General features: G+C 48.0%; 1 protein-coding gene across 1 annotated transcript; it reads left to right on the top strand.

Moving 5' to 3' along the window:
• Positions 1 to 403: 403 nt before the first annotated feature.
• Positions 404 to 24,360, top strand: LOC122382911. The gene is made up of 2 exons (XM_043368842.1): positions 404 to 615; positions 23,005 to 24,360. Exon 2 carries the CDS (start codon positions 23,176 to 23,178, stop codon positions 23,512 to 23,514), a length of 339 nt encoding a protein of 112 aa, XP_043224777.1. The 5' UTR covers positions 404 to 615; positions 23,005 to 23,175; the 3' UTR covers positions 23,515 to 24,360.
• The last annotated feature ends 77 nt before the right edge of the window (positions 24,361 to 24,437 follow it).

Raw genomic sequence — 24,437 nt, 5'->3', positions numbered from 1 at the left:
AAAACACCCTACGTGATACTCAGCCCTCTTAGTGCATTTAGTAGGTCGCACTATTCGATTGCACTGCAACAATACCACAAAGGCCCCAGAATGGCGCTAATGTACCCAATGACAAACGACCGGTCACTGCAACAGCCCCGATTATGTGCAATCTTTTCATCCACCCTGTACATACCACTCCCCGGGGTGCCCGAGACATGTTTGACCTCGTCCTCTGCCCCTCCGTCTCGGGGGGAACCGGCAGGCGGGGCGGGGGTGACGCTCGCTGCCCGTCCCGCCGTGCACGGTGCCAAACAAATGGCTCTGCGGGAGCGACGGCAGCGACGGGAGCGACGGGAGCGACGGCAGCGGCGGCCAGGTGACCGCCGACGCGCCGAGGGGCCGTCGAGCGCCGACCGGTACCGGTTCGTCAGTGACCCAGCGGCCCGCCGGCCGGTCGGAGCGGAGCAGTGTGCGCGGATAGGCCAGGGGACCGAGATGGTGCGCCGGGGAGCGTTAGGTCGGTGAGAAAAGAGGAACGGTGTGTCAGAGGTGCACAGGTGTGAGCTGTGTGGAACAGAGACGGAACTGACATCAGAAGATCGAGAGTAGGCCGAACATGATGATATTGGCACGGTGAGTAAAACGATCACAACATTCCTTCGGGTGGTATTGAGGTGGGTTTGGGGCACGAATTGTTATATGACTCAGCTATGTAGACAGTACCCATAGCATTTTGACGTATGTTACCTCACTGGCATCACATACATGTGTCAGAACAGCATTGCATCATGAATTGTTGTAGTATCCTGAATAAATCGAAGACAATTTAAAAAAGTGATATAGAACGATATGCTCACTAGTTACTTCTTTCAGACAAGGAATCTCAAGTGATTGCGTTATTTTGGCAAAGGACGACCGATAACCAATAGAAGCTAGCTTACAGTGAATTAAAAGAGAATATAGAAAAACAGAACACCCGTGAACGTTGCCTTACATTGTTGGGCCCGCGTTTAAGTCACAACTATGCATATCATGGACCATGACTTTGTTGCAGCTTTTTGTATGCTTTGCTTTGTAAACTGCTAATGTTTTTCGGTCCATTGGGTGCATTGCAAGGACACAGGGTGAGGGAATAAGAGGAAAGATTAGGATGTCGACCACCAAGTGGTGTCATGCATTGGGTGAGCTCATCCGGTCCCATTTGGAAAGGATGTCCCGGTGCAGTGGAACAGACCGCCCAACCTCCTGAACGGTCACCCCAGAGTTTTATATTTCTATTTGAACTTGCCTTCTCCGATTGTGTGGGTGGGATTACCATTAGTCCGTTAAAGACAAATGTGATCAAGGGTGATGATGCGTTGCTCTGATGAAAGAGAGGACGGATGTGCGGCAGCCTCCTGCCTCCACGCTCCCATATGGTTTATCCGACTACCCCACAGCGCGCACTACTGGTGCAGGCCCAAAGCCACCGTGCGATGACTGATGTGATACTCCAGCGCGCTTCCCACCAACTGAACGGCTCAGGGCTATTTCGGTACATCGACAGAGCTTACCCGCATCAGCGGACAGTTCGTACTGAATCACAACTGACAAACCAACGCATTTAGATCGGTTAACCTAACCAGGCTTAGTTCAATGCAGTTTATTGTATTCACATACCAGAACTACAAGTACGACGGTAGGAGAAAAGTCACTAGGCATTGAGCGCAAAAGCAAAGTTAAATTTAAGCGTCTCTTCAAGAGCAAGGAGCTTGAAGCTGTTGTGCAACAAGGCCAGCTCCAGCAAAAGTTCGCCCAGCAACCCTCCAAACCAACTAGTCACCAGACGTCGATCTGTGTCTCAGCATCTTGGGTTTGACCGAGAATTGAGATCGTAATGATGACCATTCGTGGCGATTATGTGCGAACGATGAAATATGCCAATTGCCATGTCGGTTTAGCAGGCATTCCGTGACGGAAAATCCGTCCGAATCAGACCTCTTTCAATATGGAACAAGAGGCAAGCGCCGCTGACATTTCGACGAACTTGGCCAACTTGGCTAGGCCGTATGCTGTAACAGTTTTAGCAGGACTTCAAGCATCCAAGAATCAGTGTCCAGTGGTTGATCGGAGAATAAAGTCTGTTTGGTCGGATAAGACATCCTGCAGAATTTGGGTACCTTCCGAATACTGTTCGGTCCTTTTGCATGATTTACAGAGCACTAAAGCACTGTGTTGCAATACACATGATGACTCGCATTGTTGACCAAGCCATTCTCCTGTCATATTCGCCTATCTTGTCAGTCCTGAGGGTCTAATGATCGTCTTGAAGTTGTCTACTCGTATTGCAATTTGTCTCAATTTGAAACGAAAAGAAACTCCAATTTATGTTCCACGATAATGCCTAGGTTACGTTCAATATCAATCGAAAGGGAGAAAGTGAATGAGTGTTGATCGCCTTCTTATTCAACACTCTTGCTCATTCTCAAGGCAAAAAGAATGAGCTAAAATTATTTCTAAACTTAAAAAGAATCGTGGTTTCCGGTTTCGAACCATCCATCGTGGCCTCACACCCCCGATTCAATTGGTTTTGACAGAAGAATCCAGTTTGTGCTGAACTTTAGTTATTCCTGCTATCGGCGGTATATTTTCCGCTAGAAGCTAATTATGTCAGGTAAGTGTGACACTAGCATATCGCCATCACAGATTAAAATGTCAGAAAATTGGCAACTTTTCAACATTGTACAAATGCCAAAACAGCTCATTCCTCAAATGATATGTGAGGCTGAAAGCTCAAAACTTTACTTTATTCAATCCGTGTCACAGGGGGCAAGGACATTTATTACGCAACGATCATTGTTGAAAACAACGATGAATCTTTATCTTTTGAGAAAAGTAAGCTAATAGTTACCAGTAAAACGCCTTTTGGGCGAAGAACGAGCGAGCGAGATAGTGAGCCCTGCACGTGCAGAAGGGCGAGAGGGTACTTCCAACGGGCTTGTGCAAAGCACCCTTCTAACCGGTCGCTAGCGGTGTACCAAATTTGAACGCAATCGGCCCAGCCGTTCCTGAGATCTGGAAGCGGCATTCTGCACGTGCGCATGTGCAAACGGGGTCCAAAATGACTTTTGAACGGCACCCTACTAACCGGTCCCCAACCGTGTACCAAATTTGAGCGCAATCGGCCCAGCCGTTCTCGAGATCTGGAAACGCCCCCTGCACGTGCGCACGTGCAGTAGCACCCTAACCGCAACACATGGGAATGCATTGCCTGGTGGGTGCCTACCTGTATGCCAAGTTTCAGCGAAATCGCCCCAGTACTTACCGAGTTACTGAAATGGGAACAAATTTGGCACCTCTTCTTTTTGTATTTTGCACGTGCAGTGGGGGTCACTCACATAGATCAAGAGTATCCGACCTTTGGTAGAAGGGATGCAGCTACCCTATAAAAATTACCGCAAGACAATCGCTCAAGCTGCTGCTGAGATATGGGCCTCTCAAAATCACTACTTTTGCAAAACTGCTTGAACACCCTTGACTTTTCACGTGGAACGTGCCACGACGGTCACTGGGATGTATCAAAAGTAGTCAATTACGGGGTAGAAGGGATGGGGCTACCCAGCAAAAAAGACCGCAGGCCAATCGGTCCAGCGGTTGCTGAGATATAAGCCTCTCAAAAGCGTTACAGGCCGGGCCGGGCCGGGCCGGGCCGCTCATACTGAGATTTTTCCGTTATATTGAAAAGACTCACTTCGCTCGCTGCGCTCGCTCGCTCGTAACCAAATTGAATTGAATCCTGTATCATTTTTATTTTCTGGCGTGCATAACGATGCAAGATTATTCAGCATGGAACTTATTAATTGGCTAGCAGATGTTTAGTTCACATTTGGTTTTTAACTTCTAGCTCTATCAGTAATCAGTATGTACAGGTCTCGCGGGTTTTAAGCGTAGGTTTTGCCTTTCCGGCTATATCTTTTTCGTCTTCAGCTTTGTAGGCTTGAAAATGTGACCGATTTATTCGTATAGCTCCTTTCCATGATCATGGAAAGAGGTTTGATCGTGTGCCGGCTAGTTTCGGAGAAATTAAAAGAAAACCTCAAAATTCGCCGTTTGGGGCATTCTGACCGTGGCTTCCCTGCAGTCGCCTATGACTACAGTGGTGCCATCCAACGGGTAGGACGCTGAAACACAGAGGCATGAATGAATCCAGCGCGTGGTGAACGGTGGATAGAGGCGGGACTCGGCAGAGGCTGCGGCCCGCGCAGGGCGTCCTTGGACAGTGCAGCGGGCGAGCCTTCGGGCGGTGAGGCCAGAGGTCACGACAGCCAGGCTCTGTTTGGCATGAAGGGAGGGGAGGCGCTCGCCTCAGCCAGCCTGCCTCAGCTAACTCAGCCGGTTTGGTGGTGGTGGTGGTGGTGGTGTGTGTGTGTGGGGGGGGGGGGGGGGGGGGGGGCGGCAGGCGAGAGGGGCTAGAACGAACGGGATAAAATAGAATGAAAATGTCGTGCCATGATCAGCTTACAATATTGTTTACCTAATAAGCATTTATAAACATTACGAAAGAAAAGGACCCACCATAATAAATTGAGAAATATACAGGAAATGTTATTTTTCGATTTTACCGTTCAATTTTAATGGAAACCCTACTTCTAATAAGGGGTGATGAAATGAACCCCTGTCCTTGGTTTTTCCTGAATAACTCGCGTAAATAGTGGCGGATAGCAGCGAAACTTTCATTGCCGTAAGTTATTTTTCTCAACATAAGTAAATAAATACCCATGCGGTCAGGAGTCAGGATAAGTTCAGACCATCTGCAATTAAAAGTTAACACATACCCTGAAAATTTCATGATCTTGACCAAAATGACCTTTGGTCTGTGACCAGTTTTTAGAGCCCATTATAGGCCAGAATGGGCATTCGACGTGTCAGGTCTCATTAACCGTTCGTTTCTAGACTTGTGATAAGAAACGTCCCAACATGTGAAATTATGTTTGGTCTCTTATGTCTTATTCGGCCGGGACCAGCGGAGGAACTTGGCCGGTGCCTTCAGGGCTGCTTAACTACAAATTTGCCGATCTGCGGAGCGCATGGAGCCGATCTAGCCAGGTTCAAAACCACTAGGAATGACATTGCGGCACAGCCAATCTTCAAGGTTTCCGCGCCCCTAGAATATCTGCTGTTTAGCTGCCGGTTTCCGGTCATATGGCCTAAAGGCGAGGTCACTAGCGATGGAAATGGAAACACGTTGAACAGGCTAGCTGTGAGAAGGATTAACGTTCATTTTAAATCCGTGCATTGTCACTTAATACTAATACAGACCGTTTTCTAAAATGGCTAATTTCTCTCTCTCCCTCTCTCGCCCTCGCTCTCTCGCTCTCTCTCGCTGTCTGCCTCTGTCTCTGTCTCTGTCTCTGTCTCTGTGTCGTCGGGAGGCCAACTCTGGTCATCCCATGGAGCACTTCGCATAATATCCTCTCTCTCTCTCTCTCTCTCTCTCTCTCTCTCTCTCTCTCTCTCTCTCTCTCTCTCTCTCTCCTCTCTCCTCTCTCTCTCTCTCTCTCTCTCTCTCTCTCTCTCTCTCTCTCTCTCTCTCTCTCTCTCTCCCCCGAAAGCTCCATAAAAGCTCACGACAAAAACTTCTAGGCAGGTCTAGACCCTTCCGACTATTGGGTCATTAAACTGACTTGGAAGGTCAATGCATGACCTATGGTCAACGAATGACCTATGATCTATAAGGGTATCATCGGCTTCCTCTCGTCACGTGCAACATGCTCCTTCTTTTCAAGAAGCTCTAGTTTGATCAAAAGCCGATCAACTGTGGGCCGATCAACTGTGGCCAACAAAAGCCGATTCATCCCCACCCAACCGCTAGCGCCTGCGAAAACGCCGATATGGGTGCGAGTTATGGCATATTTCTTTATAAACAATGTTATGTTTTACTTTTTTAGTGGCTCACATCGATTTTGTTCTAAAAATAACGCAAAAAATCAGCATACAGTGATGTTACTTAAATTTTTACGCCTAGTATCCTTTTATTAATACTGCAATATCATTCATGCAACATATTTCTTGGTCAATTTGTGACAAAGTTTTGGAAATATAGTGCAGCAGAAAACAAAGCTTTGTTGTGAAACGACCTCCAGCCTCAGCAGGTCACGGTTAATCCTCGCCCCGCTGGGGGGTGGGGGGGTGGGCAATATAGCCCTCCTATGTATTTTCCTGAATAGCAAGAAAACGGCGGCGCGCAGCCCCGCTAAATTTTCAGTAGCTTGCCGGGCATCAATGTGACACCTTCACACAAAATTTCAAGTCTTAGATTACCTTAGGTCAGGAGTTATTGAGGTCAAACTGAGGTCATGTTCGAGCAAAAATGAGCAAAAAACATGAAATCTTGAAACGCTCACAAAAGCTACTGTTAACAAGCAACTTCAAAGCTCTCTATCTGGTCGTGTAGAGAAAAGACGGCGCTACAAAACTCCAATCTGGGATTTTCAAACTTTTGAGCCTTTGACCCCCCAAATCAAACAATTGGTCTGTTAAAAAAAATCAAAAAGTTTTCGAGTTAAAAAGAACGAAATATATATGATAATCCCTGCTTTCTTCGATCTACATAACAAATTGTTGATCGATACCTCCTTTTTTGGCCAAGTTATAGCGAAAAACATATTCAAAATTGATGACGTCAATTTTTAACTCAACTTCTAGCAATTCTGGACCACGTAGCGCAAAACAAAGACCACCATTAGACTCCCCGTGACGAGCTGCATCAAATTGATACCCATTTCATGCAGAAATATGAAATTTGAAATTTGACCTGACCTTTACCTGACCTTTACCAGAACATAACCTAAACTGGCCCCAAAGGCTGCCTGACCCACATAATCGCATTTGTCATGTAAAATGGACCAGAAAACATGCATCACATAATAGTTATTTTCATATTGTGACCCTCAATGACCTAACCTCTGTGACCTGACCTGGTATCGATGACCCCAAATAGCAAAATATGTGTTTGACTGTTTGACGAACAATTTCCCATCGAAAACTGTCATTCATCGATTCCTTATCCATGAATGACATGCATTTTACTATTGTATTTCAGTTGAGACAAGTATAATAACACGGAACAAAATTATGCGTTTGTTATTAAATTATGCGTTGTTATTAAAATTGTGTTTATTAAATTATGCGTTTCGGCTAAGTAGCTGATGACAGCTATTTAGCCGAAACGCGTTCGTCTATCATTTTTGTTCCGTGTTATTATGCATTTTACTCGATTTTGCAACACATTTCTTGAAATGCCTGTAAACGGTGAAAATTCGACATTTGACCTGTGACGTCATCGCCCGGTTTGACCGAGGTCAATGAAATTGAGCCAAAAGGTATTTCCTCGTTGGGGCCATCGAACACCGTTTGCTTCTTGTCGCTATTTTGCGTGGTTCTCGATATCTTAGGGGGGGGTGACAAAATGCTCCCCCCCAATGGGACCGATGCTCGGTAGACCCTAATGGGGCGCGGCTTAAATGACAGAACTGTTCCCAAGAAATAACATTACAGTCGTCTCCCAGCCTCAATGCAATGGTAAGCGGCTAAAACTTTGAACGACTACCTATGGATCGGCACGCTGCCGGCTCACCCCGCCCGCTGGCTACTGGTGGCCTTGACCGTTCAATGCGGATTGGCCAACGGCCGAGGTCGTGCGCTGGTCAGCACGCAGAGAGGACGGGACGCGGTACTGCACATTGTGAGTGACCTCTGACCTTTCCCCGTCCCCTGACCGCATGCCGTGTCGCCGGCCCAGACGATTGAAACCGGTTCTAGCCTCTACGCAGGCTGCCACTCTTACCCTTCCCTCCCCACTTTACTATGTGCCGTAGTACGCGCTCGCGAGTAACTGGGCGGAGCAAATGGTCACCGATACAGAGGCGGAACTGGTTGCCCTCCCGCTCGCCGAGCGACCTACCGCTAAAACCCGCGAGACCTGTACTTCTAAGGAAAAAGAAAATGCAAAAACAGCAGCAACATAAGGTGCTCAGAAAAATATCAAATTATAAACGAAACTGAAACAAAAACCAAGCAGAAGATGATCCCGCCGGCTACCACGTCTTTAAGGCGTGGGAGGAAGGCATGGCTCCAGCGTCATATTAAAACGGTGCCACGACACATGAGCACAATAACTTCGGTCAAGTTTCGCTCTCATGCCGGCTGCAGAATTTATTGTTATTCAGTCCAGCACAAAACTCATATGATAAGACCCACAACTTCACAGCTGAGGCTACAGATGCTGTCATACTGAGTACTTTATGGAACATTTGCTATGACAATACAGTCTGAGGTAAATGAATTTCGGGCCCCGCGCCAAATCACGTGCATTTGCATAAGTTGAAGATTTTTAATCATCTTAGATCACGATGGCACCAGCAAGCTAGAGAGAGAGGGAGAAAACGAAATTGCATGATGTAGACAAAAGATGATTGTACTGAAAGGCGCATGCTGGGATCCTAGCGCGGAAAAAGAATCTAGAATCGGAAGTCACTTGCTGCCTCCTAGAAGTATCACATGGTATCACGGTCAGCCCTGTCACGCATCTTCAGCACATAATACTCAACTGGCATGCACCGTGACTATTATAGTTTAGATGTATTTGTTCACTGTGACTGATGTTTTAAAAGCACAATCATAAACTGCAGCTGCTAACAATGTTCTGAGCCTTGCGAGACTCCGAGCCCGTTCATGATACGGTTTAAGTTGTTCCATTTTGCCTCGGTCGCACGCCCTCCCCTGATTACAGTTGCCCAAATTGTTGTTCCTTATAACTGGTTTATCTCACCCATTGGTGGTAAATTAGTGCTTTGAGAAGTATGAAGTGGAATCTGATGATGCGTGTCAGGACTCGGGCATGAGATAGTTTGGTCTTATACTACCGACTGCAGCAGACAGGGAGCAGTTTTAGAGATGGTGCAGTTGCACGGCCGTGCACAAGTACATGCTATGAACTTCTTGCTGGTCTATGACCTTATCAGGCTAATGCTTGGACAACGTTTTGCATAATTCATGGATTACTCTCCAATTGAAGGTTGGCGTAATTATGCCTTATAACCCTCACGCAGAGAAATGTCGGATGAGCTTATCCTTCTAGTTAGTCAAGATATTCATGATGCTAAAAGGAGGATGGATTGACGGCTACCTTGTGCAACAACATATGCACAATGCACATATCATGTACACTGAGCAGTAGCATATGGCAGCAGCTATGTGTGGTTACCTAGTGTTAAAAACCAGAAACAACTTTTGAGGCCGTGCATGGTTTGTAAAATATATTCACGGTCATTGGCGATTTTGGAGAGAGCTGAAATATCGTGCTGCGGGTCTAGTGCACACCAAGAAGCTCACACGTACTATTGTGCTATAGGATGCACGCCTGGCGCACTGATATCCCTCAGTCACACACCTGTTGCGCCAGTTTCGCAGCAGTCTCACACCTGGTGCGCCGGTTTCGTCACATCGTGCACACATATTGCGCCGGTTTCACCACAGCGTGCACACACCCTGTGTCAGGTCATTATTCATCGCTGCGTTAGGCCCATCACTCACCACTGAAGTAGACCGGTTGGGCTCAGCACCGCAGAGGTTAACTAATGATGCAGCCCTGTCCATATTGCAGGGCAAAGTGAACGCCGGCGAAACTGTCAACGGCAAGGTCGACGATATTTATAATGTCGGTACAATGGCCGGGGTGCCATTGAGCCTAATGCAGCGTGTCTTGTAGAATTTTAGCGTGGTATAGTGCAGCGCGACAAGTCAAAGGTGAAGGTGCACCGTAAGGATAGTGAGCCATGGCATTTAGTACCTGTGCGGGCCTTAGTGGTTTATTGTGGGTGTTGGATCGTTGTCTCAACTGTATATTGTTCATTTTGACAAATGTTCACTTTAAAGGGACCCTCCCACCTTAACATTAGTTTTGAGTTGAGATAGCCAAGTTTGCGGCCAGGCTCAGAAACCACCATTTATCCTGGTCGCAACCCCCGCAGCTTTATGGTGTTCAAGAAATTTCTTCCCTTTACTTGCAGGGTGGGACCAGCGTGGTCCCTATCTCTTAACCATTACGGGAATCTGATGACGTCATCAGGCTTTCGAACGTCCGTTAAATGTTTGACTAAAACGTTTTGTAGCACGCGGTGGTATATGCTGCTTTGCGCGCAACAAATGCCGCACTTTCAAATAAAGTCGCTAGGAACAGCGGAGATCCCAAAAAGTAAACAAAAGTAAAAGTCTAATATCTTGAAAACCGGTGAATATTTTTCGATGAAATTTGGTAGATATTCGTTTTTGCTCTTTCTGAACCGAGCGACATCACTTTCATGCCAATTCATTAACTTTTTTGAAGGTGGGAGGGTCCCTTTAATGAAAAACAATATCAAATTCTTATCTGTATTCAATGTAAACGCGTTTCGATTATTTCTTTATCAATACATTGATACAATACAGTTCATAATCTGTATTGTATTGTATCAATGTATTGATAAAGAAATAATCGAAACGCGTTTACATTGAATACAGATAAGAATTTGATATTGTTTTTCATTAAAGTGAACGTTGTCTCAACGTTAAAAAGGGACTAGGTCATGAGCGACATACAGTCAATCACTCTGAATGACGTGCACCTTTCAACTTGAGGTGAACTACCACGTGGAGTCTTCAGTTATTACACTTTTTAATCTGGGTGCCCGGCATCTAAAAACTTGCACTTGTCGCTCTGCAGGCGAAGGCGTGCAACAAATTCATCGACGGTCAAACTTTTAAACGATATTCGCTAATACGATTCGTTCCCAATCACTTTGTAGCATACGTTAACGTCACATTATATGCTATAACTTTAATTGGTGGATTTAAAATACACTTCACTTGGAAGAATCATGATCATTAGAAGTGTTTTATTCGTAAAACACTTTTCGCCATGACTTTTGATTCGTAACATCTGCAGTGCAGGTCATATTGCAAACGTGGCATACTCACTCAGATTGCAGTTCATATTTTCGATGCTGGGAAACATAAAGCTTTGCCCATAGACCTTTGCTTTGCTGTGCGTGCATGGGACATCGATGTCAATTGCAGGTGTTTTGAGGCAATATTCAAAGTGCACCTGTCAGGTTTATAGTTTATGTTGCAGCGTTTTGCTGGATTATACCACCTGACCTTTCACTTCAGCTGCCCCAAACAAACCTGGTGCGATGACCTACCCAGTACATATGAAACGCTCCATGGTTACAGTGGAGTTTACCTGGCACCTCTTCTATTTTTTAACAAACGCCTCACAAGCCGGGGTTAAACGGACTATCCCACCTTCTAAAATGTTGTTAAAACCAGTTAAATTGTGCCCGACTTTATAGATTGGATGACCAGAAACACGGTTCTGGCATTTATTTTTCATTAAACATCTTAGGCTTCCCATATTCCAAACACAAACTTTCAAATATGTGACGTCACAGCCCAAAATTACCTCCTTCCCCAGGCCACATTACTGTCATAAAGCTGATTCTTTTTACTCTGTAGGCACCACAACAAAGTTCAGACCAAGTTTTAAGCGATTTTTCAACGAACAAACCCATTTAAATCAGAATGACTAAACGAGGTGACGTCACACTACCGGTCGCTCCATGTTGAAGATAGGGCCTTGCGCAAGGCCAATTTTCAAATGAAGGGAACGAATTTCTTCAACACCAAGAGGCCGCTGGGGTTGCAACCTAGATAGATAGTGGTTTCTGAACCTCGCCGCAAACTTGGCTATCTCAACTCAAACCCCATGTTAAAGGTGGGATAGTCCCTTTAAGTTCAATGTTTTGCTGCAGTCAGTAGACTATCATGCACCTTAAATGGATGCTTATTTGTTTACCATTTTTTCTCTTTCACATATTATTCTTTGTGGTCATTTGTTCACTAAGCTACTTTCAATTTCAATCTTATTTTGAAGATGTGGATTGACATTTGACGATCATCAATATTTATTACAATAAATATGACCTACCAAATATAAGCATTAAAATCGAAACAAGTGGAAAATCGAGCTTAACAAAACTAGCTTACCAAATCCCTACATTGCACGCCCACGGTGGGCACCGGCCGGGTCCAGGTCAGCACCCCCGGCACGCTATGGTCATTCAGTGCCGGCTGTCAACAGGTAGGTACGGTGTCCGAGTCATTACGACTGGGGGCCGTTAGCGCCTGACCGTAAAGCTCTGCCCCCGACAGGGCAGAGCTATGCTCACTATGCTCACTAGCGAGGCAGTGTCGGCAGTGTCGGCAGGGAAGGAGGGACGACCTGTCGGGCACGTCACGCCATTCTGTCTTCTAGCGGTATGGAGTGCCCACGCGCCCCTCGACTGCCTCAGAGACCACCTCGCCCAATCCCTGTCCCCTCGGCTGTTCCCACCCCTCCCCAGACGGCCCAGCGTCGCCCCGTCCCGTTCCCACTCCCACCCCAGCCGGCCCAGCGCGGGTTCCATGATGATTACCCCGGAAGCTATTTTGGGGTGGCGCGGCTGAACAGCGCCGGCAAATTCAGGTCACAGTGTTCGTAGCGAAGCCGTGAGAGCTTGTAAACGCCCGGGCGACGTTGGAACTGCACCAAGGACGTGGCCATAAAACACGGCAGTCTCTGAGACCTGTGTGTGAAGCAAATAGGGCAGTCACGTGGTGCTAAACGCTGCTACTTTTGTAACCAGTATCTCCGTGGTTCAGTTAGTCCGGGGACTGAGTAATTCCTGATTTATTTCGTCGTAAATATTATAAATTAGCACAACGACATCACCTACGTTGTCGTCCTGCCTTCGGGTCTCATAAAATCCACGACGTTTTGAGATACAGCGTGGACTGGCCGTTTCCAGCAAACAACGCTTAGGTTCACTCAACTCAATTCCTTACGACCCCTGGAAGAGTGCAAGCATTAGAGGCGCGCACGCTGGGGATGGACTGCTTAAGTTCACTCTCATTAAGCAGTATTGAATTATGTTTTATCATGGTAGGGTAAAAATGCAGAATGCTTCAAATATTGATGCGTCTTTTTTCAAAAATAATCTTATTGCGCAAGCTCCATGCACTGATAGGGTATAAAAATGCAAAATACATCAAATATTTATGCGTCTTTTTTAATAATATAATTGCGCAAGCTCCATGCACTAAGAAGCGGGGCTATCTAAATTCGCCTAAATAATGGCAAGTTTTCTAAAATATTGACGATGGCACATAAATACAAGTACAAGTCCCTCTGGATTTCACCGAAATACACCGAGGCTGTAAAGGGGACATCATTAGGCCAGATGCCTCACTAACGATCCTCAGACATAACAAACGAACATAATCGCACGCATATAATGAGGCAGCAGATTACCTGAACATTATCCCGGCCTGGCAATTAGCCGTTTCTGGTGGCTCACCCAATTCCAGCACTGATTTCCACTGTTGTGCGGGGAACACCCCGTGTGTCCACAATCATTAACAATCAAACGAAATAATTACGCCGGGAGACACAGACGGTAGGGCACTGTCACAAACAGGCCACTCCGCCGCAGCACGAGCTGTTTTGAGAACGAAATTGGATAATACACGTTTTACCCACTTGTGTGTATTTGCGACAGACCGTCTTCTAGCTGAGCTTCGGAGGAAAATGTACAGTATCAAACACAATTCATATTTTCATACCACTGAATAGCTATAAATAGCTATTCAGTGGTAATAAAATGAATAAAATGAAATGAATAGCTATAAATAGCTATTCATTTTATATTTTACAAGCGAATGCATTTAGCATTTTACTCCTGCATTTTATTTGCATTCCCTGCGCTTTAGACATTTCACTTACTATGATAAACACTGTCGCTAAGAAAAGTAAGAATGCCTATATCGCCATCATTACATCATAAATGCTATGTTGACTGCTCATCGTCCCATCGTGAGTTTTTCAATTTCACGTTTCTCCTTTTCCAGCGTCAACACGTCCATTTCTTCGGCGCTCGTGTTCCGGTCTAATACGGAGGGCGATGAGGGAAACCAGCAGGAAAGTGGATGGGCGGCGGCGGCGGGGGCGGTGGGGGCGGGGGTGGGGGCGGGGCGGGGCGACGGTACACCCCCGACCTCCTAATGGCGGAGCCGCTCCGACAGCTGGCTGCGGGGCGGGCTCGGCCGCTCTCTCCCTCTGTTTGTGGATCTTGTGCCGTGTCGCGGACACCCTGTCGGCAGCGCTCGGCGGCGCTGTCCGTGTCCCGTGCCGTCGCCAATGGGCGCGCATTGCTCTCTCCCCGCTCTAAACACTCCCTCGCGAGACATTCAGGAAATGGAGGCCAGTTTCGCATCGTGCGCGCAGCCGTCGTCGCGTCAGGGTCTGATTTGGTGGGACTCCGGAACAACACCTTGATGGCGGTGTAAAAATCAGATGTTTACGGATCAGAAATGGGACGAGTTTGGAGTCCAGCTACAGCAATGTTTTTCGGACATCTCGTATTTATAGTCATTGAAGAGAAGAACCATCCATGAGACGCACTATAAATATTGTTGTGAGTGAGCGTTGAAAACCGGGCCCATATGCAAGTATTTATGGCGGCCCGTAAGCCGAATTCAAGGTTTTAAGACTGAGCGATGAATGAAGATCATCAGAATGAAATATAAGTAACCGTGCGTCTCCTTTCATGGCTAATTTAGCGTTCGGACTCCCTACATCTCGCCCGTCACCATTCACTTCAGTTATGCTGTGCCGGACAGCACGACTGCACGGCGGCACAGCCTACCCCTTCAGGACGGCTGCCGCCGAGTGCCGCCGACCCGGCTTCAGGCCCGTCAGATGGAGGATAAATGGAATCCTACATTGGGGCAATCAAAATGCATAAATATCTTTTCCCATACGTCGTTTAATATCTATTCAGAAACTCACAATTTAATTATTGAAATCAGATGATATATTCGAAACGCGTTTGCGAAGGCTTTCTATAGTACAGTACCTTTATATTTAAAAAAGTTTCACTTATCTAGTCATATTGAAATCACCTTTTTAAAGATTTTTATCAAAAAATCACCAGAACTGTAGGTCATCAACCCGTGCCGGAAAACAGTGCAGGAAAGATCACGTGCAAATGTTTACCGCACGGCTAGGATAATGCTAAAGGGATATCTCGGCGTATGGGAAATAATCATGGAAAGATGGATATAATTGAGTGGAACTATGCAGGAAGACCTAAATATGCAATGGAATAGCCTCGCGTGTTATCCTGCCGTATATGCAAGTTCGCATGCCGTTGGCCCGGAAACAGACAAAACCTGGCGATGCAGTGACCCAACAAAGTGGAGGCAAGTCGCTGGCTAAATTAAATGCACCGAAATACGTGGTTGAATAAACTCGACTTTGTTTCCACATGGTTCAGCTTCATGTCTTATTTGGGTTTATTGCCTCCCGAGTGTGAAAACATCAAATATTGTTTCAAGGAAAATATTTAAAAAACATGAGCCCTTTCAGGAACGACAGAACTAAAAACAAATAAATGTTCGGATAGGTATGGAGACAGAGCGTTGTGTACAAAGGGTCATTATACGTTTGGAGCTATACGTGGAGTCTTTTTCAAGCCAGCTAACGACAATCTTCGTGCCACTTTTCTCCGAAGATCAACGATGTCCGGAGCGGCAGTCCGTTTGGGCCATCGCGCCGGTCTGCGTCCGGTTCATTTTCTGGTTTTTACCCGGTGGCCGGCTGTTCGGGTGACGTCCATTAGCCCCTGTCTCATCTTTCATCGGGCGGGCAAACATCCAATCAGAGCCGACGCTAACCCGAGAGGCAGTGCTGCTGAGCGGGAGGGGCCGGGCGCTCCGGTTATCGGTGTCGCCGGGGTCACACCAGGGAAAGTGTAATCTGGTTGTGTGACTTATTATTCGCGGTAAGCCGAACGCCAGGCCGGCTATTTGAGTTAGGAATAAAGTAGCTGGTTTCCTGAGTTTAAACTCGCTACCAACAAGTGATGAACAAGCAGTAGTTTATTGGCTCAGTCACGAATTCGGTAGTCCGGCCACGAATTTGGTAGTGGAGGTCGGAGGATAGAGTCTTGAGTTCCTGGCGAAAGACGCCGGAAGCCTGGCCCTGTTTAAATTAATCATGTCATGTTAGAAATAAGATATCAAATAGGTGATTCATATTTAAATGAGTGATCCTAAGTAATTCATATTAACATAGGTGTATTAACAGTGGGCTGTGGGCCATCCCCCACTTTCTAGCCATTTTTAACTAAAATCTTTATTTTTGATTTAAATGCCTACAAAATTAAGAGCAGGAAATGGTTCAGCAAAGTGAGATGAGCACAAAACTGCAAAGAATTTCTTCATACGGGTATTGGGGCTCCCACAAAGTGACACTGAAGTTTCGCTACCCCTCCCCCCAATACTTTTCGTGAGGGTCCTACGTCCAGACATATTGATATTTTTATCAATAGCCATTCCAAAGCCTCCATATTCCTGATTGACATTGGTATTTGCAAAATGCTGTCGCAAAAAACAACAACAGTAAAAAAAAAAACAAGTAGCTATATGAGCAACAAGGTTGTTGTTCAGTGTTATAATACAAATACAGCCCGTGTTGTACAGACCGTGCCAGCCAAAACGAGCAGAGTATTGTAGTTGACCAGACGTACGCCCATCGCCCGAGCTCTATGCCTACGATTGATTTCTGATGACAAAGAAAAGCTTATGAAGATTGAGCGTGGACCAGTTTGCTGGAAAACGTAACCCAATTAGCTTCAATTGCCTGGTCGACCAAATACGAGTACGAGCATTCCGGCTAACTCGGCAGTCTTCGGATACAATTCATGCTCATATTATTGTGTGAACACCATGATGACCACGAAGTAGCAGACGTAAGGAAAGCGATTAAAGGGAATTTATCATATTGTTTATGTATAAGTAGCTTAGCGGGTTTCAATGTTCAAAATATGTTCTCACTACCTTATAGTTTTCGCTTGGCTTTTCGTCTCTCTGACCACAAAAGCAGATCCATGCGGCTAAATGCAAACGTGGCCCATGTTGTACCTCCCATTCATGACCCAGAGCAATCCACCAGCCTCGCCTGTCGAGCGGCGCTTCTCTCATTGTTCTTCCCTTGACGGAATGCCGGGTGGTCCTCCGATATAAGTAAAGTAGTCATCTGCCTCCGACCTAAACAACGTCGTCCTTCAGAACCGTCATGCCTGCTCACCAAAAATACAAGAACCATTTTCAAACTGGCAGGAACAAGCATAAGTACAAAATTCAGCTGGTTGCATCCAACCAACATCGGCACGCACTTCCAACAGACACCTGCATGCAACCTTACCTTGCAGTTTGACGCAGGACTAATTGACCGATAGATACTCAGAACTCTCCCATACTATGACTAATCAAATAGTCTTACTATTGTTTGACCTCCACCCGTACACCTCCCGAACCCACCTTACACCTCCCATGGGTACACCACCATCTGGCAGCCGTATCTGGCAGCCTCTCCCTCTGTAGTGACGCCGAGCCGAGGCTCGAGCTCGCTCCATCACTGGCAAACAGCCGTGTCTCGTTCGTCACTGTCTCTGCTCGCCGGCGCGGCCGACGCGCTAAGCACGAGCTGAACAGTTCACAGCTTCGAAAAACAGGCACAGGCGAGTTGGAAGACATGGAGAGAGTGAGCGGGAGCACGGGCGGTCCTCCTGGCACGGGTACTGAGTCTGAGAGGACAGAAGAACAAGGTGGCATTCTCTTGCGGAGGCATGTGGATGGATGCTCAGCAATTAAAGGAATGCACCAGGACGGATGTGCCTGATCAGTTATATTCTCGCATAGAAAGTTGCGATGAGCCAAAGACGGAAGCCAGCAAGTGGATCTGAGTAGTAAAAAGTAGCCTCCAGTAGCTCGGGTATTCTATGCGAAATGCTGTCCGCCGATCTCAGATTCATTCATCTAATCTATCGTTAGGGACAAGTGAAAATGAGCAATGACGTCACAGAATACTACACTGGTGACGTCAGAGGAAGGCGGACGTCAGGACGAAGACGAGCCGCGGGGACGGTGATAGGTCTCCCATGACGTCTGAGGCGCGGCGGCGATTGGTGCCGGCTCATCAGCCGCACCAGTGACAGGTGTCTGGTGACGGCCGTGACAGGTGACGGGCCGTCACCGGCGCCAGGTGGCGGACCGACACTGAGCCCGTGTCGGCCCGCCGAGAAGACGACGGCCGACAGGGGGAGGCGTCACGCCGCCCAGGGGTTTATTTGTCTAAGGGCGCCGACGCTAAAAAGGAAGGCACGTGCTTCGAACTGAGACGCAGAGAGATTGAGACAGAGAACAGACGCACGCAGTTGGCCAACGGTACAGGGAGGTGAAAAGGTAGCCAGGCTCAAGACCGGATGTATATTCATTGATATTGAGTCTGATCAGATCAGCCTCAGTGGAAAGGTGTGTAGTGGCACTGTAGTGGCAATAAGTGTTCATTCCTGTGAGATAATCTCAAAGTCAAATACCCCATCAATCGTGCCAGATTTAGCTAGTGAGAAATGTTTGAATGGCCCCATTAATCCTCAGTTCTCAAATCAGCCAATCTCAGGTAATTTGGCGTAAGGAGTGGCGTGTCGGCGCCGAAAGACAAATGTCGCCCTCGGCTCACGCAATACCGGAGTCTGACCTTCGACGGCGGGGGTCATCTGTCACGGGTCTAGTACCGGACCTGTCTGTCGAGCCCCGTCGTCTGTCGGCTGCTGGAGGAGCTCGCAGCGCCGGCGGCCGGCAGAGAATGCTCATTTGGTAGCCATTTGGCATACCTGCCGGCCGGCCGGACAGAGGAGGGCGGTCTGAGTCGACAGCCGGAGACAGCGCGCTCGGCCCTGCCAGCGCGACGGTCAGCATGAGCTGTACTCTGCCGCGAGTGATTGTCACCGGCCGCGAGACTGACGAAATGGCCAACCGACGCGACTCAAAGTGGGGACGAGCGAAGGCAATGAACAGTTCGAGTTGATCAGAAAGATAAATGCCAATCCTGGAATGGCCGGAATAACGAGAAAGGTCAGCTGTGGCCCTTAGGTCCAAAACAAGCTGGGGTCTAGCAAGTCGGGTGAATACGAGGGACAGGCCCCACAGTTCTGGGACTCAGCGAGTCGGGTGAAGACGAGGACAGGCCCCACAGTTGGACGGCGGTCACAGCGGCGGAGACGGACAGACGGTGCCACCTGTCACGGCTCGGGGGTCACGCGCCCCATTCCGGGACGCCCCACGTCGTTCTGCGTCATGCTGCAGCTGCTAAGTGTATGTCAGAGGTCAGCTCCAGACCGACCTCCTCCAGGAGGGGCGGGGGTGGAAAGGTCAGCGGGCTTCTTCAAACGGCGCCGTTTGAAATGCACCCAGTCCGAGCTGCCAACTTTGCCGACGGACGCCGATAAAAACCGAGCTTTGTTCTGCTCCATGCTCGTCAGAGTTTAACGTTTGTCTGGAGCGGAAGATGCTGATCGATGATCATTCACAAGCTTACGTAACAGGCAGCAAAGCGGGCAGGATTTCGCAACCCAAACAAAATTGCCTCCGGCTCTGTCTGTTGTGAAACTCAATGATCATCGGGGTAGAAATCGTTTAGAAATCGTAAGTTTTTTACCGCGGATAAAATGATAATAATTAAAATCTTGTTTCAACTAAGATACGCATATATCGCAGAAATACTATTTCCCGAAGTTGACAATGTCAGAAAGCCGTACCTACTAACAATCCGACCTTTCCGGCATTGTTTCAAAATATTGGTTAGTATTACGGGATGCACATTTTCCGCGAATGTCTGGGGATAAGTGGTTTATACTAAACCACACCAATACCATCCCCTTATTCGAACGGTAGTACTACTAGGATAGAAACACGTCATCTCTTGTGATGATCCCACATCAGTTTGTTTCCATTGACGGCTGCTATTTCCACGAAGTGAGCCAACAGAGCCTGCAGTTTCCATGTCAACGTGTCGACTACTCGACCTGTGCCACACCACAGTGAGGTGTCCTCAACCTAGCCAATGAACCGACCCAATCCCCGAGATGATAAGCCAGTAATTGGTGGAATTTACGTCTGTAGCGAACCATTTCGGTGGTTCAGGAAAGCCCGAGAAATAACTACACACCATGAACACCGACGCTGGCTTAACGTGATCTGTCGATAGTCGACTATTTTGGACACAACGTAGTCGTAGATACGCATGAAATGGACCGGGTGTGTCTAAATCCAGCGCAGCGCTGGAAGCAAAGGGCCATCCTAGCAGTATGAGCGTCGCACTACGTCAACATTTCTGGAGACTTTCAGTGTCGTCGGGGATCTAAGGGAGTCAGTAGTTTCACCTGGGAACTCCAACCTTGATAGCACCATCTCACACACATGGATTTCATACTGGGCGCAACGTCATGGTTCCTCAACCCCCTGAAATTTACCATTAGATGTAAGTTCCGAAATCACCAGCACTTTTGTACATCCTTTGAACACCAAAAAACTTGCACCAAAGTCCCCCGACACTGAAGTCCCCCGACACTGAAGTCGGGAAACTGAGCGCCCGCCCGCCGCGCAGCGCGACTCTGGGTCGGTAGGAGCAACAGACCGAGTTCGCAAATCAAACATGGTCCGAGCCAACGCCAGCAACGCGCGTGGTGCACCCCGCCTGGGCCTGCTGCGCACCGGCACATGATACCGTGCAACAAACATCTCTGGCCGATACCTGTGCCGTGCAGCCGGCGGGTGGCGGACAGCGGGGCGGTGGCACGGGGCCAGCGCTGTGCGCTCGGCAGCCCAGACAGATCACTACAGTCCGGCGCATTGACAGCTGAATAACCCGACAGGGAGACTGTCAGTTTTTATAGAGCGACTGTGACAGTTAATCAGCTGTGGCGGCCGACCACGCTAAATGACGCCATGGTGTCAGCAGATGGATGGTGACGAGCCGATTGAGATAGTTGAATTAGACTCACCAAATGGATGGAATTGTAAATTACTGATCAGTGTGGAAAGTCATTAAACTAACAGATCGTCAGTCCTGCATTTTGTAGTCAAGTTTTTAAGCGGCCACTGATTGCACGTTTCCGATTTTAAATCGGCGAGACCTGAAAGGCACTCTCATCTAACGTCTCATCGGTTATATCTCACGTCTAGGTCGTCACATTTTCCGTCTCACCCGTCACAAATCCCTGTCTCACCCGTCAGACCCCGTCCCATCTGTCATATCTCCACATTTCTCCCGTCCTCACCGTAACATCTCTCGTCCGTCGGACGTCTTCGCCGTCTCTCCTCCTGTCTTTCCCGTCTCTCCTGTCCGTCTCTCCCGCCGCGTTGTCTCGTCTTTCCGTCTCCACCGTCACATTTCCCCTGTCTCCCGTCACAAGTCCCTCTCTGGGCCGGGCGCCGCGCCCACGACGCCCGTCTCCACCCGTCCCGACTGTCACCGCGCCGATATCCTCTGAGTGATTTGTCAAACTTGGCAGCGGCGGTGACGAATTCCGACTGAGGGCCACAGCGCCGAGCTGCTACTTACCCAGCGGCATAGGCGCCCCATGTTGCGCCCGTCCTAGACATAGTCACGGGCAAGGGGCTAAGACAGCTTAGAATGGTTGTTATTGTTATAGGCTGAGCCTAGTTTCCTCTTGGTAGGTCATAACTATTGGTAGGATTGAAGGTTTTTATGGTGAAGGTTAGTATAAAGGTTATTATATTGCAAGCTACGTTCTAACTTCAAGCGACACATTTCTTGACGTTATCGACACTCCAGTAATGAAAATAGCTGAGAATGACACATAACCTTTATGGTATTGAGCCTACCTACTAAGTAGTTCCTGCAAGTTTTTGGAAGTGCTCTGTGTAATCAACGTGCTTCAGGATAGCACGATTCAGGGGGCCATTGATTTGTCTGAATGACTATTGGCCTGGTCGTGGGATAATGACTGGTCGTGAGAGGTCACATCAGCGACGAAATGGCAAAATAATTACCACCTGAGTACCATGAAGCGGTGGTTAGAGCTTCCGTCTCGATCACATTATTCGAACTTGGGTGCAAACTACCGATCACCATCAGCGCTTTGACTGGAGGAAAATGTAAATTTGGATGCTATTCATCAATGCTCGCTCGAAGAAACAGCGTTTTGTGATTTATAGACCGTTCACAAGATGGGCTGTGTGAAATGAAATGTGAATGCATCACGCCCCCAGGATTCAGCATATACAGAATGTTCCAAGAACACTTGTCCGGACGCCAATGATAAATGGATGCGTTGTCTATAGATGACCTTTCGTAGGAATAACAACTACGATAGCCGGTTCACCTTGTTTTATAAATTACTCCCCGCACGCGGTCAGAAAACCCCAGCTCAGCATCAGAAGCAGCTGCAGTCGGGCTTCATAAACCAGCGACCACCTGCGTATATTCTGGCCTAAAGGTAGCATGACATTCATACTTCACAAGAAGAAACGACGTCTGTTGCTGAAACTCACCGTAGGGTGGTTCCTGGATTTGACGCCGGCCAATAATCACCCTTCCCCGTCAGCTTGGCGACATTTTTCCGATATAATACCAAGGACCGTCGTCATCGTCACAGAAGCCGACCTAATTCGCGCCGATCGAACCAAGATTGCCGGTTTATAACACTACCTCCGTCGGATTATACGGCCCACTGACAGTAAAACGGCACTGTCTCGATGATTTGGACACCCTGAGGAAACTTCCGATGAAAACTTTGTTAATAAGTATATTTCGTTTGATTCAGATTACATCAGCGTCGTGCCTTATGCATGTTTATACCCGAATTTGACAACATCGATGAGCGAGGTGGCTTCATTTCGTTTATTTTTTCTAGTTATCACTCAACAATATAAGGGATTCAAACAAGTCATTTCAAATCAAACTAGTAACAAATTGGCAGCAACTACATATGTATGTACGGTTTCGATCTAACGCAACGAACTAACATGTGGTAGCATTGTAATCTCCACGAACATCAAACGAAGAACATACCATTTACATGAGTCTCCTTTCTTTCACAGACGATCGTGAGCTGCTGCTCCAAAATTTACCGGTGCCTCCTCGGCTGCCACCGGAGGCTGTTCTTCAGCGGTATTCCAGTCGACCGAACCGCGGTCGTTGCGGGACCCGTCACCGCTCCACTTGTCCGTCGCTCGTCATGTTTATCTCCACACCGGCCTAACCGGGGCACCATGGAGCCTCTGGCGCCGCTCGCGCTGGCCGCCGCTCTTCTGAGCCGGGCGCACGGACGTGCCATCAACTGCACCATCTCCGGCAACGACACAGACATCGACCTCGGCAGCGCGGCCGGCATCGTCACCGACGACCTCTTCAACGTGACGTCGACGAACGGCACGTGTCCGGACGTCGGCGCCGACGAGGGCAATGACCTGGGCATGGTGAAGGTGGGCGTCCTGACGGCCGTTCTGGTGGTTGTGATGATTTCCACGTGTCGTCTTCTGTTCAAGATGTACGCCCAGTTCGGCATGCGGGATTCGCCCGATGGGACAGACAAGGCGTTTGGAGAGTAGCGAGGGGGAAAGTAGAGTATAGAGTGATATTCAGGGACGCAGGTAGAGTTTGGAGCGCCCAGTGACGAGATGACGGGGGAGAGTAGGTGGAACTATTAACGGAGGGTCAGTGAGGTAAAGGGGTGAAGAGGGGCAAGCGATGTAGCATTAAGCCGCCTTGGTCACAATGTTATGAACAAACACGGTGCGATGCAGGCCCGCAGAGGAGGATGGAGGCCGGAGAGGGACGGTTAGTCACGCGCCCCCGGTCCAGGTGTACCCCGTTCGACCTCAGATATCCAGCACGCGCCTGACCTCGACCCAGTGGCCTCACCGAACTGTTGTACCGTTCCTGTAAGCGCCCGATGATGACCCGACTCGCCAGTGTTGTACCTATCCATAGAGTGCACGTAGCGGTGAGGGGTCAGTGTCCAGTCTCCTGTGGCCTGTGACCACGCCCGAGTCGCCGCGCTCCAATGTTGACCTTGTTGGTGATCCTGCCCGTTGCAATGTCGTTAAACGTGACGATAGCAACGCCGGTTACCATGTCGAGACCCCATGTTTATGCACGTATCATCACAGACTATGCAGGCGCGTTAAGCGCCAATAACGATCAGGGGATCCGGACACCCACACAAATCATCGGGTTATGATGATCGTTAGCAGTTGCACGGTCGGACCCTTGAGGCCCCGTGCTGAAGACAGGGCAGGGAGACATGACCTTGTTATAAACCTTGTAAATTTTTAGACAGTCTGAATGTGATGTGTTTTTACAATGTTATTCAGCTCTATTGAACTCAGCATTCGCAAGTTTCGAACCCTGTAGTTTGTCACACACGTTTTGAATAGAAATCTTTTATCGAGAAAGTGGTCTCTTCGTTTCAACAGTGGATGTTCCGACTTCCGCAATTGGTACCTAGCTATGTGGAACTCTGGGGAACAGA

The sequence above is a fragment of the Amphibalanus amphitrite genome, unplaced genomic scaffold (genome assembly GCF_019059575.1).
Source record: "Amphibalanus amphitrite isolate SeventyFive unplaced genomic scaffold, NRLGWU_Aamphi_draft 000150F_arrow, whole genome shotgun sequence".
NCBI lineage: Eukaryota > Metazoa > Arthropoda > Thecostraca > Balanomorpha > Balanidae > Amphibalanus > Amphibalanus amphitrite.
The sequence above is the reverse complement of the archived record's forward strand: the minus strand, read 5'-3'. Positions and strand labels throughout refer to the sequence as shown.